A 19,457-nucleotide genomic window follows, 5' to 3' on the forward strand; every position below is an offset into this window, starting at 1 on the left:
GTACATCAGGGGTTTTCCAAACGCGACATGGTGTCCGATCTCAATTCCAGCCAAAAACGTCAAATGGCGCTGCTTCCCTTCCGAGCTCTGCCATGCGCCCAAATAGTGGTTTACCCCCACATGTGGGGTATCAGCGTACTCAGGACAAATTGCACAATAACTTTTAGGGTCCTGTTACCCTTGGGAAAATAAAAATTGGGGTGAAAAGATCATTTTTGTGGAAAAAATATGATTTTTTAATTGTACCGCTGTACGTTATAAACTTCTGTAAAGCCCTTGTGGGTTCAAAGTTCTCACCACATATCTAGATAAGTTCCTTGGGGGGTCTAGTTTCCAAAATGGGGTCACTTGTAGGGGGTTTCCACTGTTTAGGTACATCAGGGACTCTCCAAACGTGACATGGCGTCCAATCTGAATTCCAGCCAATTTTGCATTGAAAAAGTCAAACGGCGCTCCTTCCATTCTGAGCTCTGCCATGCGCCGAAACAGTCGTTCCCCCCCACATATCAGGTATCTGCGTACTCAGGACAAATTGCACAATAACTTTTGCAGTTCAATTTCTCCTGTTACCCTTGGTAAAATAAAAAAAATTGAACCTGAAGTATTTTTTTTATGAAAAAAAGTTAGATGTTCATTTTTTTTTAAATATTCAAAAAAATTCCTGTGACGCACCTAAAGGGTTAAGAAACTTCTTGAATGTGGTTTTGAGCACCTTAAGGGGTGCAGTTTTTAGAATGGTGTCACTTTTGTGTATTTTCTATCATATAGACCCCTCAAAGTGGCTTCAAATGTGATGTGGTCCTAAAAATAAAATGGTGTTGTAAAAATGAGAAATCGCTGGTCAACTTTTAACCCTTATAACTTCCTAACAAAAAAAAATTTTGGTTCCAAAATTGTGCTGATGTAAAGTAAACATGTGGGAAATGTTAGTTATCAAGTTTTTTGTGTGCCTTATCTCTGTGATTTAAGGGCATAAAAATTCAAAGTTGGAAAATTGCGAAATTTTCAAAATTTTCGCCAAATTTCCGTTTTTCTCACAAATAAACGCAAGTTATTTGAATGAAATTTTACCACTAACATGAAGTACAATATGTCACGAGAAAACAATGTCAGAATCACCGGGATCCATGGAAGCGTTCGAGAGTTATGACCTCATAAAGGTACAGTGGTCAGAATTGTAAAAATTGGCCCGGTCATGAACGTGCAAACCACCCTTGGGGGTGAAGGGGTTAAGCAACTTTCCCGAGATTAAAAAAAGCCTTGTCAAATAACATTTCTTAGTATGCTTATTTTGTACAGTCCTTTACATTTTCCACACACTGTTTTGTGGTTTTGGTGCCCAACTGTATTTCAGATACTCTTGCGCATGATAACATGTCAGGTGGGCAGGGGCCTCTCGGCCTACTATAGTAATGTAACTGTGGTGGACATGTTGCACGAGTGAGTCAAAATTAACCAATATCTTACGTGATATTTAATCACTATAGACGAAGGAGCATACACTGAGATGTGGAGAGGGAACCCAATATCCTTAAATGTGGCAGAAGCTGTATGAGCATTATATAATAATTTGTTGTAGGAAATCTCAGACTTGCCTTCTAAACTTTAATAATTATGCTAATCCTACCTAATAGACATAAAACGGGAAAGGTTTATTCTGATTTCATGTCAGATATTGAGAAAAACTTATGGGTGTGTCTTTTTATGTAGTGTGTTATGAATGGGTCACCGAGGAGGATAGCAGGCCCAGGCTAAGGCCTGTTTCACACTTGCTTTTTTTTGCAGCGCGTTTTTCCCGCAAAAAAACGCATTGAAAAACGCATACAAAAGCATACAACTGCTGCGTTTTTTTCAAGCATTTTTATGAGCATGCATGAAAAAAACGCAGCGTTTTTATGCGTTTGTATGCGTTTTTAGTGCGTTTTTACCGCGTTTGCGTTTTTTTCCAACATTAGGTGGCCCCTCACACTAACCCAAACCATGACTTTACTAAACCTAACCCTGACCCTAACCCTAACCCTAACCCTGACCCTAACCCTAACCCTTAACCAAACCATACTTAACCCTAACCCTGACCCTAACCCTTAACCAAACCATACTTAACCCTAACCCAAACCCTAACTAACCTTAACCCTAACCCTGACCCTAACCCTAACCCTGACCCTAACCCTAACCCTTAACCAAACCATACTTAACCCTAACCCTGACCCTAACCCTTAACCAAACCATACTTAACCCTAACCCAAACCCTAACTAACCTTAACCCTAACCCTAACCCTGACCCTAACCCTAACCCTGACCCTAACCCTTAACCAAACCATACTTAACCCTAACCCTAACCCTGACCCTAACCCTTAACCAAACCATACTTAACCCTAACCCTGACCCTAACCCTGACCCTAACCCTAACCCTGACCCTAACCCTAACCCTTACCAAACCATACTTAACCCTGACCCTAACCCTTAACCAAACCATACTTAACCTTAACCCTAACCCTGACCCTAACCCTAACCCTTAACCAAACCATACTTAACCCTAACCCAAACCCTAACTAACCTTAACCCTAACCCTGACCCTAACCCTAACCCTGACCCTAACCCTAACCCTTAACCAAACCATACTTAACCTTAACCCTAACCCTGACCCTAACCCTAACCCTTAACCAAACCATACTTAACCCTAACCCAAACCCTAACTAACCTTAACCCTAACCCTGACCCTAACCCTAACCCTGACCCTAACCCTAACCCTTAACCAAACCATACTTAACCTTAACCCTAACCCTGACCCTAACCCTAACCCTTAACCAAACCATACTTAACCCTAACCCAAACCCTAACTAACCTTAACCCTAACCCTGACCCTAACCCTAACCCTGACCCTAACCCTAACCCTTAACCAAACCATACTTAACCCTAACCCTGACCCTAACCCTTAACCAAACCATACTTAACCCTAACCCAAACCCTAACTAACCTTAACCCTAACCCTGACCCTAACCCTAACCCTGACCCTAACCCTTAACCAAACCATACTTAACCCTAACCCTGACCCTAACCCTTAACCAAACCATACTTGACCCTAACCCTGACCCTAACCCTGACCCTAACCCTAACCCTTACCAAACCATACTTAACCCTAACCCTGACCCTAACCCTTAACCAAACCATACTTAACCTTAACCCTAACCCTGACCCTAACCCTAACCCTTAACCAAACCATACTTAACCCTAACCCTGACCCTAACCCTGACCCTAACCCTTAACCAAACCATACTTAACCCTAACCCTAACCCTGACCCTAACCCTTAACCAAACCATACTTAACCCTGACCCTAACCCTAACCATTAACCAAACCATACTTAACCCTAACCCTGACCCTAACCCTAACCCTAAACCCCCTTAACTAACCCTAACTTTACCCAAACCCCTAAATTCCATTGTCTAAACTAATGGTAAAAAAAAAACGCATGTGCAAAAAAACGCATACATAAGCATGCCAATGCGCACATATGCTCACCATAGACTTATAATGGGTGTCTTGCTGTAAAAAAACGCATTGCGCGCGCATGCGTTTTTTCGAGGCAAATCGGACGCACAAAAAATGCAACAAGTTGCATTTTGTGCGCCCGAGCGCATACCGCAAAAAAACGCATGCGCGGTAAAACGCGTACAAACGCATGTGTATGCGCACATAAGCGCATCCCATGCAAAGTATAGGAAAAAAAAACGCATGCACTATTTAGCGCTAAATTACCGCGAAAAAAAACGCAAATGTGAAACCAGCCTAAGCCACAGAAAAAAAGAGAGGTTGGTAACTAAGCGGATGCAGTCCCCTGATCCTGTCCACACAACTAGCAGTAGCCGTGGAGCGTACCTACGATGATCCTAGACGCCTCGGCACAGCCGGAGAGCTAACTAAGCCTAAAGCAAGAAAGAGGAAATCTAAACTGCCCCGGAGCAGACCCCAAAGGAATAGATAGCCCCCAAACATATATTGCCGGTGAGACAAGATGAAAACACAAACGCAGGCAGAAAAATAGACTGAGCAAACAATGGGGCCCACACTGAGTAGACAAGACAGGAAAGGAAAGACACTGTCTGCAATCACGCAAAAAACCCTGCAAAAAAGTCCAACACGTCTGATGCACAAAAACACTGAAGTCGCACGACTTCGCCCCCCACTGTATCAGCACTCTGGTATATTCTGAAAGCAAAGCAAAAAGAGACCAATATAATAGGGGACAAAACAAACTGGCACATGCAGTAACATATGGGCAGTGATTCGGCACAGCCCCAGCCAGAGCTAGCTGACCCGCACAAAGCGGAGATAAACAAAACCAGATCAAATGCAAACAGAATAGCAAATGAACCACTTAGCTGAACATGCAGGGAAAGAGCAGGAGACATCAGACCTCAGGAGTCACAAGAAGAAAATCACCAGCAGGGATAGAGGGAGTCAGCTGTCTTAAATCCCAATCAGAAACCCCAGATCTCCAGTCGTCTTCCTTATTATCAGGTGGCAAGCCTCTGTCAATCAGATCAGCTCCACTACCTCCAGTAACCACCAGAGGGAAGGACAATCCACAGACCACCTCCAAAGACCTGCAGCATCATCTTGCTGCAGATGGTGTCACTGTGCATCGGTCAACAATACAGCGCACTTTGCACAAGGAGAAGCTGTATGGGAGAGTGATGCGAAAGAAGCCGTTTCTGCAAGCACGCCACAAACAGAGTCGCCTGAGGTATGCAAAAGCACATTTGGACAAGCCAGTTACATTTTGGAAGAAGGTCCTGTGGACTGATGAAACAAAGATTGAGTTGTTTTTGTATAAAAGGCGTTATGCATGCGCTGTATTGTTGACCGATGCACAGTGACACCATCTGCAGCAAGATGATGCTGCAGGTCTTTGGAGGTGGTCTGTGGATTGTCCTTGACTGTTCTCACCATTCTTCTTCTCTGCCTTTCTGATATTTTTCTTGGCCTGCCACTTCTGGGCTTAACAAGAACTGTACCTGTGTTCTTCCATTTCCTAACTATGTTCCTCACAGTGGAAACTGACAGGTTAAATCACTGAGACAACTTTTTGTATCCTTCCCCTGAAAAGCTATGTTGAATAATCTTTGTTTTCAGATCATTTGAGAGTTGTTTTGAGGAGCCCATGATGCCACTCTTTATAGGAGAATCAAATAGGAGAACTACTTGCAAGTGGCCACTTTAAATACCTTTTCTCATGATTTGATACACCTGGCTATGAAGTTCAAAGCTCAATGAGGTTACAAAACCAATTTAGTGCTTCAGGAAATCAGTAAAAAGTAGTTATGAGTGTTCAAATCAAGAAAATGATAAGGGTGCCCATACTTTTGCACCGGTCAAATTTTGTTTAAATGCAGATTGCACATTTTCTGTTAGTACAATAAACCTCATTTGAATCCAGAAATATAACTGAGTCCATCAGTTATTAGATATATGAAACTGAAATAGCTGTTGCAAAAACCAAAATTGTTATAAAGAAAAAAGGTTAACATTAATAGGGGTGCCCAAACTTTTACATATGACTGTAGATTATACTCACCCGGGGGGGCGGTCAGGTCCGATGGGTGTCGCGGTCCGATCCGGCGCCTCCCATCTTCAGACGATGCCGTCCTTTTCTTTCCTTCCTGTCGTGGCTCTGGCGCAGGCGCACTGCTCTGCCGTGTTGAGGGCAGAGCAGAATATTGCAGTGCGCAGGCTCCGGACCTCTCTTACCTTTCCCGGCGCCTGCGCACTGCAGTATTCTGCTCTTCCTTCAAAAGGGCAGATATAGTACATCTGCACCGGAGCCGTGACGGGAAACGAAGAAGAGGACGTCATCGCTAGAAGATGGGAGGCACTGGACCGCGACACCCATCGGACCGGACCGCCCCCCTGGTGAGTGTAATATAACTTCTATTTCTTATCTTTCAGGTTACATCGGGGGCTTACCTACAGCATTACAGAATGCTGCAGATAAGCCCCTGATGGTGGTGGCCGCATCTCATATGTAAAAAAATAGGTGACAGATTCCCTTTGTGATGAATTTTCAATAGGGATTGTTACACACAACCATGACCTCCACTTTATTTAGAGTGCAAACTGGGGAAGAAGGGGAACCCCATTCTCTTCATAGTTGCAAGTCATACTTTCAGGAATCCTATCTATCAGGTAGTTTGGGCATTTTTTGTTTGATATGCCAGAAATGTCTCTGTAGGTCTTACCCCTTTACATTTTATGGTGGCCAGTGGGAGTGATCCAATGTGGCCCTCGGAGCAGGTTGTGCACCCCGCTCTGTAGCCTCTTGTATGTATACGTGTATTTGGAGGCAAGGGCGGACAAGGTCTCATTGCTCAAGCACATGAACAATGTCCTTAGCTACCTCTTTTGTATGTCTTTTAACTCCAAATTAATTGTTCATACTCCCGGACTTCCCATGTATTAGTATATCTGTATACAATGTAGGAATATAAGAGGAATACACTAATATATCTCAGTTTGTTTATCTGAAACCCAATGGAAAGCCATGGATTACACATTGTGAAATCACGGTGCATTGTTCCAAATTATAAGTGTAGCTCTGCATACGGACTATTTGATTTATGTGTCCTTTATAAATGAGCTTTTAATAATGCCGTTTATTGTGATTTTTTTTTTAGCTTTGGAAATGCCTTTGCTGATGCTTGGGCTACAGATTCATGAACGCACATCTGCAAACAGAGATTTGTTATGTATGTATTATGTTGCAGGAGGGATGACGAAATGAATCTTTGCATTAGGTACATACCGGTAACCTATTTTTTTTTTTTACATTTTGTGATAATCATCTAATTTGGGACCCACATTACACACATTGCAATTCATGCCATTCCATATTACAATTTTTGCCATCCCAGTGCCAGATTAGCAGCAGGTCACCTTGTTATTGCCATTAAAGATCTTGGATTTTAGGGTCGTTCTTGGTACTGACAAAGTGCTTAGTAATTATTGCACATGTTTCCATATGTCGAAAAGACTGATGCACAGAGTTCGACTGGCCCACTGGAGTTGCGGAGGATTCTCCGGTGTGCCCAGGCATTGACATCTGCTGGCATACAGTGCCAGCAGCAACCTAGGGCCCCCACCGCCCAAGGGACCGACAGCCAGAGACGTGTCACTAATAGCGGCACACCACGCATCTGCTATGTGGCAGTATCTACCTCCACTTGACTATTGCAACCTCCTGTTTTGTGGCCTCTCTTCTAGCACTCACACCCCTCCAATCTGTTCTAAATTCTGCTGCCCGACTAACTCACTTAACCCCCCCCGCTATTCCCTGACCTCTCCCCTCAGTCAATCCCTTCACTGGCTCCCTATTACCCAGAGACTCCAGTTCGAAACCTAACCATGGAATACAAAGCCATCCACAACCTGTCTCCTCCATACATCTGTGACCTCGTCTCCCGGTACTTACCAGCACGCAACCTCCGATCTTCACGAGATCTCCTTCTCTACTCCTCTTCCCACAATCGCATACAAGATTTCTCCCGCGAATCACCCCTACTCTGGAACTCTCTACCCCAACATATCACACTCTTGCCTACCATGGAAACCTTCAAAAGGAATCTGAAGACCTACCTCTTCTGTCAAGTGTAGAACCTGCAGTAACCACTGATCCACAAAACCGCTGCACGACCAGCTCTGCTTTCGCCTACTCTATCCTCACCCATCCCTTGTAGATTGTGAGCCCTTGTGAGCAGAATCCTCTCTCTTCCTGCAACAGTTGTGACTTTTATAGTTTAAGATTACTGTACTCCTTTTTATTATGTATACCCCTTTTTCACATGTAAAATTCCATGGAATAAATGGCGCTATAAAAATAATAAATAATAATAATAGTTCATCCACCAAATCCCATTGAGTTAATAATTGGTAGTCAGACCCCAATGCAGATGTTTATGTGCTTATTTGAAATAGTCAAAACTGAGCAGTAACCATGCATTTAGTGTCTACTTCTCCAAAAATGGTGTCCAGGCCACCCTGTTTAAAGGATGAGGGGAAACAAAAGAGTCTAACCCTCACTGGGTCCAATCGGTCCTAAGGATTGTGGTCATTCCTAAGTGCAATAGTTTCTGTCCATATATCTCTTAAAACATTTTAAGGGATTATATATGAGTTGACACTCTCCTTCACCAATGAGGTCTATGGACTGTGAATTTCTATATTATTGGTGGTCCTATTTGATAAACACTTACTGATTTTTAGGGCCCAAACAGATTCCAAAAGTGGGATTTATCGTAAACCCTCTTTAGGTAATTGAAAGCGAGATCAATCTAGATTTTGGTAATGTGACTGTGTAACGGGAGGTGCCTGTGCATTTTAGGCCTACAACTTATTACTGGATTTTGCTGAATGAGCAGACGCCCATGCAATTCCTCTCTCTTTTTTTTATCCCCATAAGAATTTTCTTTAATTTTTCTTTCAACTAAGGATTGCCCTGGAATAACCTAGGAAAATCAGCCCGTCTGGCATAAATAAATAACATGCGAGAGTCATTTATCTTTATAAATATGCCATGCGTTCAATTGTGTAAACTGAATATCTTGATGAGACACTTTATCATCGTACACCTAAGAATACGCAAGTCAGAAATCTGCACTGTATTATTCTAAAGATTAACTGACTGTTTGTTGAGTCAGGGATTCATTTACATTGGCAGACAATGCAGTTCCGAGTTGGATATGAATTGCGCTCCATCGTCAAAATGCTGAAGTTTTACTTTTAATGGTGACATCTGGCGTTCCTTTTTTTTCTGCGGAGCTGATGTTTATGGTGGAGCACGCTCATATTTCACCTAATAACTTGTTTGTGTTTTCAATCTCTGCTCGGGTTTGTAGCTCTTCAACAGGATTTGAAGCCGTCTGATGCGTTAATAATGCAACAGAGGAAGACTTTCATGGGAATTCGAAGAACATGCTTTTTGACTTAGTTTTTATATTGACCGAATTCGTAAACGTAGAAAAAAACATTTCTTCATGTTTTTACAATTAGAAGTTCAAGGATTATGAGAGTAAATTAAAAATCATCTGAACCCATATACTGAAGTCAAGTTCCCTCCTACTTGCTGTTCTGGTTCTTGTGATTGAATGGTGGCCGACAGTCCAATTTTCTGGGACAGGTTTTTATTTTAGTAAGACAGGTAGCCTCCTTGTTTCAATTGCACCCACTAAATTGTCCCCAAAGTCCTAGTCAAGGGCTGAAATGGAGAACATAGGATCTAAAAATGAAACCCTTGTAGTAAGTGCTATCCACAAAGTCTGAGGGCCTCTAAAGAACCAACTAGATGCCTTTGACTAGTCAACATGGTCCACAGAGAGGTGGAAAGCATCCTTTTATTAGAATGGCCTTATGCACACGTTAGTATCCAAAAACTGGATTGCTTTCATCTGTGTCATAGTCTGTTTTATATCCTGTTGTCAATTTTTTACCATCCAGGTGTCATCCATTCTTCTTGTAAGCAGATGGAGGTTTCCTAAGCTTCTCTTAACTACTAACCCATGGAAAATTATCACTACCTAGATGCTTGCCCTTTCTTGCTCTATTCTTTTTCTTGGATGGCCAAGTTCACTTGAATGGGCGACTAGGTCTCCTTTATTTTTATTTGGACCATTGGTTTAAAAAGAACAAACAGTTGAGCAGCCCTAGAATGTGACTGTGTATTGCCCATGGAAAACACCTATATAGCACACATACAACAAACACTGACTTGTGAATATGGCTTCTTCTGTTAGGGTTTCACCAAAGATTTTACCAAAGATCATTTGTGATTTTACCAAAGATATTTTGTGTCCAGTTTGGAGTCTTGACTAAATGAACTACATGAAAAATGCTAAAGCTAAATGTTTGTGTCTCGGAGCATTGGAGGGGAGAGCGAGATACAAGCCGTATGTTCTCCATCCCAGTGTCCCAAACCATGGCCGCTAAAAAATTGTTCTTGTTCTCGTGTAAGATGCAATATTAGGGACTAGGCAAACTGGCTCAGATTGTGTTCTCATTTTTTCCATGGGCGAGATATTGCATAAAGTCAGTAACATGCAGCCCCTAGAGGACTGACTCTATGAACCAGGAAGGTCCAATGACAACCTTTCATACATTGAGAATTACGTCAATGGAGCTTGAACTAACATCAAATATCTGACCATTTCATTATTTATTTATTATTATTATTTATTGATATAGCACCATTGATTCCATGGTGCTACACATGAGAAGGGGTTACATACAGATTACAGATATAACTAACCGTAAACAAACTAACAGTGACATACTGGTACACAGGGGAGAGGACCCTGCCCTTGCGGGCTTACATGCTGCAGGATGGTGGGGAAGGAGACAGTAGGTTGGGGGGTTGCAGCTGCTCTGGTAGTAGTGAGGAGGCAGTGGAGATCATTGCAGGCTGTAGGCTTTCATGAAGAGATGAGTTTTCAGGTTCCGTCTGAAGGATCCGAATGTGGTTGATAGTCGGACGTTTTGGGGCACAGAATTCCAGAAGATGGGGAATATTCGGGAGAAGTCTTGGAGGCGATTAGGTGAGGAACAAATAAATGTGGAGGAGAGAAGGAGGTCTTGGGAGGTCCGGAGATTCCATGAGGGGAGATATCGTCAGATTAGTTCAGAGATATATGGAGGAGACAGGTTATAGATGGCCTTGTAGGTCAGTATTAGTAATTTGAACTGGATACGGATATGGCGGGAATGGGAGCCAGTAAAGAGATTTGCAGAGGGGAGAAGCAGAGGAGTAGCGAGGAGAGAGATGAATTAATCGGGAAACAGAGTTAAAGGGATTCTGTCACCTCATTTTTGGCCTATAAGATGCGGCCACCGCCATCAGGGGCTTATCTACAGCATTCTATAATGCTGTAGATAAGCCCCCAATGTAAACTGAAAGATAAGAAAAGCAAGTTAGATTATACTCCCCGGGGGGGCACGGTCTGGTGCAGTGGGTGTCGCGGTCCGGCGCCTTCCATCTTCATACGATGACATCCTCCTTCTTACTTCTGCCACGGCTCCTGCGCAGGCGTACTTTATCTGCCCTGTTGATGCCAGAGTAAAGTACTGCAGTGCGCAGGCGCCGGACCTCTCTGACCTTTCCTGGCGCCTGCGCACTGCAGTACTTTACTCTGCCCTTATCAGGGAAGATAAAGTACGCCTGCGCAGGAGCCGTGGCAGAAGTAAGAAGGAGGACGTCATCGCTAGAAGATGGGAGGTATTGGACCGGACCGCAACACCCATCGGACCGGACCCCCGGGTGAGTATAATCTAACTTGTTTTTCTTATCTTTCAGGTTACATCGGGGGCTTATCTACAGCATTACAGAATGCTGTAGATAAGCCCCTGATGGCTGTGACCGCAGCTTATAGGCCAAAAATAAGGTGACAGATTCCCTTTAAGGATGGATTGGAGAGGTGCGAGAGTGTTAGCAGGGAGGCCACAGAGGAGGATGTTGCAGTAGTCGACGCAGGAGATGATGAGGGCATGCCCAAGCATTTTAGTAGTTTGAGGGTTGAGGAAAGGACAAATTCTGGAAATATTTTTGAGCTGGAGGTGACAGGAGGTGGAAAGAGCTTGGATGTGCGGTTTGAAGGACAGGGCAGAGTCAAGGGTTACACTGTTTTGTCACGTAAGGCTCACTAGACAGAGCCGATTCGGTAGTATTGTGGTGTTTGCCTGTCTGGTGAGGTTATTTTGGTAGTGTATCTTACTGTATTCCAATATAGTGGGATACGTTGCAGCCTTCAGTCTGATTTCTAGGTTGAGAGTCCTCCTAAAGTATACTTGACAGAAGGCAAAAATGCGATGTTAACAGAGCCTTAAACTAAAGAAGAGAAAATATAATTACAAATAATGACTTGCGTTTTTAAACCAATTCACAGAAAGATTATAAAAGAAATTTCATTGCTCGAGAGCCACATTGGGACTCATAATCCACCCTCAACTTTAGCCGATGACTTCTTGAGAACGTTCATGTCTCTGATTGAGGAGTCCAAGGGATGTCTTTATCACCTAAAGCATTGGTTGATGGACACTAATATAGGGTACTATCTCACATTGTTAAACTGTAGATTATTCCTGTTAATGCTGTGGAATATTTTGGAATTATATAAACCATTGGAAATAAAAATCAGAAATGAATGTTTAGGATTTTCTAGTTGTAAGCTCTGTCCAGTACATTTTTGGCAGACAGCAACCTAATGCTTTTAGCATCTTGTTAACTTTGCAATATGCAACCGATAAGAATAATTGAATTTTACTCAAATATGTTTTACAGGATTTGTCTACTCCTGAGAATAGTCAAGGTAACGATAATTAAATGCAGATTTTATTTTGCACACTGCACCCATGGGACAGCTGTGCACATACGAAAGATGTATGGGAAAAATATGGCTTGGGAGTTGGGAGTGGAGAGTACGTTGTAAACCTGCATAATATGGGTTATTGGGTGACAAGAGGACTTCGCTCTATAGCCTAAAAATGTCTGATTCATGTCGTCAAGTATCTGTTACCACTAAGGAAATTAAAATAACCCTGAAATTGCTAACAAGATTGGTAAAAGAATCCTTAATAAAGGATAAAGTGAGCCACCATGTAGTCTCATGTTAGGAGGAGATTCTTTTCAAATATGGGTGACGTTGGTTAAAGGTTATCTGTCACCCAAATCTTTGTTACCTCATCTGAGAGCAGAATAATGTGTTAAAAGAGACCCTGAATCCAATGATGTATCACTTAGTTGTGACACAAAAATAGTTTTTTAGATGTAGCATATAGCACAACTTAAAAGCTGCCGCCGCGCACACCACAGCTTTCTTTGGATAAGGTCTATAGACATTGAGCTGCTTATCAGTAGAGGATGCGTGGTCAGACCACTGCTCACAGGAGCACCAGTCCTGGTAGTGATAATATCCTTGTGATAGAACCTTCATTCTATGGAAGCAACAGCACACAGCCTAATAAGCGACATATCACTGAAATCTGTATTTCAGCTGCTATATTATGCTGTCCACAGATCACCTAGCAAGAACCAGATTCCCTTGATAGGACCTGTCCCACAATTACAACTTATTGCCTATCTATGAACATAGGCGTTCTCTTGGTTTCTGATAATTAAAGCACTGTACTTTGTTATATTCAAAAGTGCCATAGACAAAGCGTGAAGCAAAAGCAATGTTGTATTGTTGTTGTTTTTTTGTTCTTCCTAGCATGCAAAATAAAGGAAACTAAAAAAGAACTTAAATGTGCAATGTTCCCAAAACCGTACCGATGCATCAAATCATCTTGCAAAAAAGCCTCCAAGGATAGAAAAATAAAAAGATGCGGCTCTCAGAATGTGGTGACGTAAGAAATCTGATTTTTTTTTTTTAAAAAGATATTTTTCTAAAGCAAAAATTGTGAAAAATTAAAAAATGTGAACACTGTAATGCCAAATTAATTTTTTTTTTATAAGATATAGCAAAATTGCAATTTTATTTTCCATTCCACTCCTTCACCTCCACCCCACCAAAAAAAGTAATAAAAGCCTTTCCGTTTCAATATATTATATATATGTACCCTGAAATCATGAAATGACAAATACAACGTGTCTCCAAAAATGCAAAAATCATTGGCAAAAATACGAAAAATGAAACAAAAAAAAGCCCCATCGTAAAGGAAGCAAAGTGGTTGAATGACAAAGGGTTAAAGTCATTGAGCATTGTGAGATGAGTAATTGCTTTCTCTAAAATATCTCTTATGGTTTTTACAGATGTAAATGTTCCTTTTGGGTAGAATTTCAAGTGATCGGCTAAATAAGAGTAATAAATAATTGTTAAAACTCTGAAGAAAGCCTCCACTAATAACATAGTTGTGGGGTCAGTGCAGTTGAGAAACGCAAGTGCTAAATAAGATTTATTGTACGTACTATAGTATTGTTCAAGGCAGGTTTTTTTTTTTCCCAAGGCTACGAATCAGTCTGTAAATTACCTCTCTCATTTATAATAGTCAGAAGCCGACAGCCAGCCAGCAGAGGAAAGCTACTGCCCTTTACATGCTCTTGCCTAATACTCGGTGATATTTTAGTGATATATATTGGGCAACCAAACCTGTCAGGATATTCATAAACTCTGCCGTCTTTAAAGTTTATCTGTGAAATAGAGTCAGACGCATTATACTAAAGCTACATGAAGCACACACCCGAATCAGCGGTCTCAAGAAAGGGTGAACGAGATTGTACGCATTTCATGTATACCGGCTTATAGTCCGGCTCATTTCTTTGGTTTTGCTGTAGATTTTTGTACATTTTGCAAGAAGGGGTGTGGTCCCTTTTTTGAGCTAGAGATTTCATCTATACAGCTTCCCATGAACGGGTGTCGGAACATTTGGGCCCCCGGTCCTGCTCTAGCCTTATTCACATTGATGTTGGCTGACACAAAATGAGGTTTTAATACTAGAGGCAGGATAGGACCATCCCGAGTGGGTGCACCTTGTCGTGGTGGAATGGCTTCTACAGGTTTTTTTTAATCAAAATAGTGTTTACTAAGTATCCTATGTTATTTACATGTACTGTTACTATTTTGTTTCTTGGGTTTTGTCTGTGAGATGGCCACACTGTGAACGTACTCTTACATATTTCATGTATACCGGCTTTTGCCCCTGCTCACTTTTTTGGGTTTGCTGTAGTTTCTTGCACTTTATACAAACAGGGGTGTCGCTCCTCCTTTCTGGGATTGGCATTTCATCTAGTGTCCCATGAACGGGTGTCTGAACAGTCTTGCCCCAGTTCTGCTCTGACCTTATTCACATTGAGGTCGACAGACACTAGGTGAAGTTTTAATACCAGAGACAGGATAGGGCCATCCCGATAGAGTTCACCTTGTCGTGGTTGCATGGCTTTTACACTTTTTTTTCTAAATCAGAATAAGTGTTTACGGAAGTATTCTGTTATTCACTTATACTATTACTATTTACTTACTCATTTAATATAGGGTGTATGCTCATTTTGGGTTTTTTTTCTTGGGTTTTGTCTGTGAAATGGCCGCAGTGTGAACGTGCTCTTACACATTTCATGCATACCAACTTATGCTCCGGCTCATTTCTTTGGTTTTACTAAAGCTACATGAAGCACACACCTGACTCACTAGTTTCAAGAAAGACTAAGAAAATCATAAAAGCCAATCTAATCCAATTTAATTTTTAGCTTGAATAACATGAAACAACCAATAGCTGACTATGGACGATGGTACTATTTTGTTTTCTTGCACTTATTTTATGCTGGTCACCAATGCTGGTCCTACCTTGGAAATCAACCCCTTTGGATGGGTTTTATCACCTCATATTTGATTCCAAAGCCACCAAAAATGTCAGCCCAAAATAAGAAAAAAATGAGTAACAAAAAGTAAGTCGCTAAATCAGACAAAGCAAGTTGTCAAATGTAAAAGTGAGGAACGGTAACTGCACGATAAAAAATACTGTATCAATAACAGGAGCTTTGGGGTCCTGAAGGGGCTCCATTGTGACTTGAGGGAAGACTTCGATTTCTGTGTATGTATTTATCAATCTTCAAGTAGACCGTTAGAACATATGATAGATGGGTCTGTTGAGTAAATGAAAAGGAGTTGTTTGACAGTTAATTGTTCCCTATGGCAACAAAAATGCCGGCTCGGCCACCAGATTACTACTACAAGTAGTGCAGGCAAATGTTGCATGAGGCTTAATGCTAGAAGGAAGACCTTCAGACCCTTAATAATAGATGTTAGATATAATCACCTCTTCTGCCACTTATTAAAGAAAATCTGTCACCAGATTTCACAATAGAAACTGCTTACGTTTTTACATAGGTCGTGTAGACCTGATGAGATTGGTGTATTCACTTTCAAAATCCTTGTTAGAATGACTCTATAATCCTCTTGGGAAGATGAGTCCAGCTAGAGCATGAAATGGCTCATGAGTCCAAGTGTATTCAGTCTCCTCCCAACCAGTCTGACTGAGAGCTGCAGCTTGTACTGAGTAGTGCAAAATCTCAGCAGCAGGAGAGAGGAGGGACACTGAGGAACTGACAGTTAAACTAGATGGGCGAAGAGTCAGCAGCACGAGTGACACCGAAGAGCTGTCAATCATGCTAGGTGGATAACGAACAGTTAAACTTCAAAGAAGATTATACGAACATTCTGACATGGATTTTCACAGTAAGTACAGCAGCTGCATCAGGTCTAAGATATTTATACAATAATGTATAATTTAAATCTTTTCAAACTCATGACTTGTAGCTGGAAATATGAGTAGGAGTGGAGATGGAGGCTGGTCATTGGTAGAGGTCCTTGGGCCTCCTTTTATCCCTCCCTGTAGTCTGCCCTGTTTTTTGCAGGATATATTTGTGATATATACTGTATATATCATGATGACCGTAAACCTGAAAATGCGAGTCTGCAAGCAAAAAGCATTTTTGGTTCCTTTACATTTATCTGTTTTCCATACAGATCCAATTCTGGATCGACAGAACTGCCTCCTCACTTGCTTGTCAGAATGATGCATGTCCTCCCTTATAGGACATTACACATTTTAATGAGACCACTGACGTGACAAAAGGAGTCGAGACTGCTTTAGAAAGTCCAAAGTGCTGACCTGTGTAATGCTGGACATTGATGCGGAATCTGACTTCGCATTTTGTATTTTATGCCTTATAATTATATAAATAGAGCATAATACACATATTTAATCATTTAACAATGTACTATTGTTATTATTATTATTGTCTTTTATTCATCTTTTAACATATATTCATATTTTTTTAATTCATTTACAGGGTTGGCTGCAAAAATACGGCTACCTTCCACCATCTGACCCCAGAATGTCGTTATTGCGCTCTGCGGAAACCATGCAATCTGCTATAGCTGCTATGCAGCAATTCTATGGTATCAATGTTACAAAAACAGTTGACAGATTTACAATTGAGTAAGTAGATTTCCCTTACTGTAGAATTGTATGCAGTGTATTAGTTGTCCCTTATACTGTTTTTTTACGCATTTCTAAAAATGTAGTTAATAAATGTTGCCTTTCAATGTTACATGTATAGTGTACAGTTTTATGCAAAGTATGAAAGTTATGTCCCTTCGTACATACTGTTAGTCCACTGAAGGCGGCTCTTGATTGGCCACTTAGGGTATGTGCGCACAGCGTCTTTTAGACGCCGACTTAAAGAGAATCTGTCAGCAGGTTTTGCTATGTAACCTGAGGGCAGAATGAGGTAGAGGCTGAGACATAGATTTCAGAGATATGTTACTTATTAGGCTGTGTGCTGTTTGAACACAATCAGCGTTTTATCAGCAGGAAATCATCACTGCCCGGACTACAGCTCCCATGCTTCCTGGTCCAACTCCACCCCCAGCCCTGATTAGCAGCTCACTGTCAATATACAATGTACAAAGAAAGCTGTGGTGTGAGCAGGGGCAGTTTTCAAAGCTCTGCTACATGCTACATCTAAAAACTGTGTGTCACAACTGCTGCACCCAGTAAGTGGTACATCGCTGGAATCAGGGTCTCTTCCCCTGCATTATGCTGCTCTCAGATGAGGTAGCAGAAACATGGTCACAGATTCCCTTTAACCTCATCACCTTTGAAGCAGAAGACTCTTCAGGAAAACACTTGCATTGTTTTTCCTGAACCGTCTTCTTTGTCGTCTTCTCCGTCCCTGCTTTTGTGTCGGCTTTGCCGCTGACGTATTTTCTTTTAAAAAATTAAATATAAGATGGTGGTGGCCGACAACTGGAAGCTGACTGAACAATGGTTTGGTCAGCTCTTTCCGCTGATTCATGGCTTTCTTATCCTGAAGTATTCAAAAGAAGTTACAAGTGACGGAAGATCCGCACAGCAAGCTGTTTTGTCATTGCTGTGGAAATGTTCATTTATGTTTTTCAGCTTTTTTTCAGGCAAGTTCCAGGGGGAATCCACGTGAGAAAGACGTTGTGTGCACATACTTTTAAAGGGAACCTGTCACCCCCCCAGGCGTTTTTAAGTAAAAGAGCCACCTTGTGCAGCACTAATGTTGCATTCTGTCAAGGTGGCTCTTTTACTTAGCGTCCCTTCCACTGCAGAAATGATCGTTTTTAAAATTGTTAAAAAATACCTGAATTTTGACAGGGGGGCAGGTCTTTCCCCCTCTGACAGACGCCTTGCATCTATCAGTCATTTCGTATTTGGTGCCACTGTAGATAGGAGCAGGTACGCAGGATGCAGTGACGAGACGCGAGACTGGTTGAATTGTGAAAAGCAAACTTTTTATAATTTAAAGCCGCTAGGACTATACTAAGCAAACAAAAAGGGATAACAACAGTTGTCCTCGCAGGGATTCAGTACAACCAAACACTATTTGAAAAGAACACGACTAACCCGGCCGGTTACTATGGGGCCACGGTATGGCCGTCTACGAGTCCTTATACTCTATAATGTCACTTATGTGTCCTGACGTCCCTCGGCACCTCTGTGGAATCTGCGTTGCTGATGAAGCTGCTGTGGCGTCTTTGGTGAGGCTGCTGTGGCATCTTTGATGAGGCTGCCTTGGCGTAGCAGCCGCTGGGCCCAGCTGCTGAAGATTTGGAGTAGTCTTCAGGTGCCCCAGCGCCCAGGAGGAGTTCGGGCACAACAGGCCCTGATGGAGTCCTGAGATGGAGTAACCCCCTGTTGTAACAGCGGGGTTGCGCTTTTTAGCGAGTTCAATGGGACTCCTGTCCCCAAGCAGGGTTGTGTCGCAGTTCCCAAGAGTGGCGGTTTACTGGCCGCGCGCACAGCCTGAGGCTGTATGCAGAGTGTCTCTGTTGACGAGGAACAGGCCCCAATTGCCGACTGCAGCAGGGTGAAGGCGGCTGTGTGCAGTGATAGACAGGCCGCAATCACGGGCTGAAGTGAAACGGCAGCGTCCGCGGGTGGCAGCGGGCAGGTCGCAACCGCGGGCTGAAGGGGAATGGTAGCAGCTGGGAGAGGGAGCGGACAGGCCGCGGAGGGCTCAAGCTCAGCGGTAACGGCCGAGGATGACCAGGGGCAGATCGTAACCCGGGATTGGGGTGAAGAGACAGTCCCCTGTCGGTAAGCTCGGTGCCACTTTCCTGAGGGCCACTGCATATCTCCCCTCTGCTGCTGGTCTCTTCTCTGAACTGTCAGTGTCCTTCCCCGCTCTCTCACGCCTCCTCCGTCTCCTGCTCTGTGTCTGACGTATCACCAACTGCCTCTTCTGCGCTCTCCCTGCCCCTTTTATACTTGCCCCTCCCCTTGCTGTCCTGTCACTCTCAATAGTCCACTCTCCTCCTCTGTCCCCCAGGTACTGTTTCCTTAGGAACTCAGATGGCGGTCCCCTTGGTTCCGGCCCGGACACTCTGTGGGGGTCCTCCTCCCTACACCACCTCCTCCTCAGTGTTCTTTTGAAATGATGGCGCCTGTGCT

The 19,457-nt window shown here is 42.6% G+C and overlaps 1 protein-coding gene across 3 annotated transcripts in view; it reads left to right on the forward strand.

Moving 5' to 3' along the window:
• Nucleotides 1-19,457, forward strand: part of MMP16 (matrix metallopeptidase 16) — a 299,876-nt gene that overhangs the window by 159,102 nt on the left and 121,317 nt on the right. For 2 of the 3 annotated variants that reach the window (XM_073550535.1, XM_073550536.1), the window contains exon 2: nt 16,828-16,976. In XM_073550535.1, the coding sequence (XP_073406636.1) occupies nt 16,828-16,976 (149 nt within the window). Of the gene's footprint in view, nt 1-14,880; nt 15,421-16,827; nt 16,977-19,457 lie in introns of those variants that run through there. The other variant, XM_073550537.1, reaches the window with a different exon arrangement.

The sequence above is a fragment of the Dendrobates tinctorius genome, unplaced genomic scaffold (assembly GCF_039654945.1).
Source record: "Dendrobates tinctorius isolate UK_male_01 unplaced genomic scaffold, ASM3965494v1 ptg000165l, whole genome shotgun sequence".
Classification (NCBI taxonomy): domain Eukaryota; kingdom Metazoa; phylum Chordata; class Amphibia; order Anura; family Dendrobatidae; genus Dendrobates; species Dendrobates tinctorius.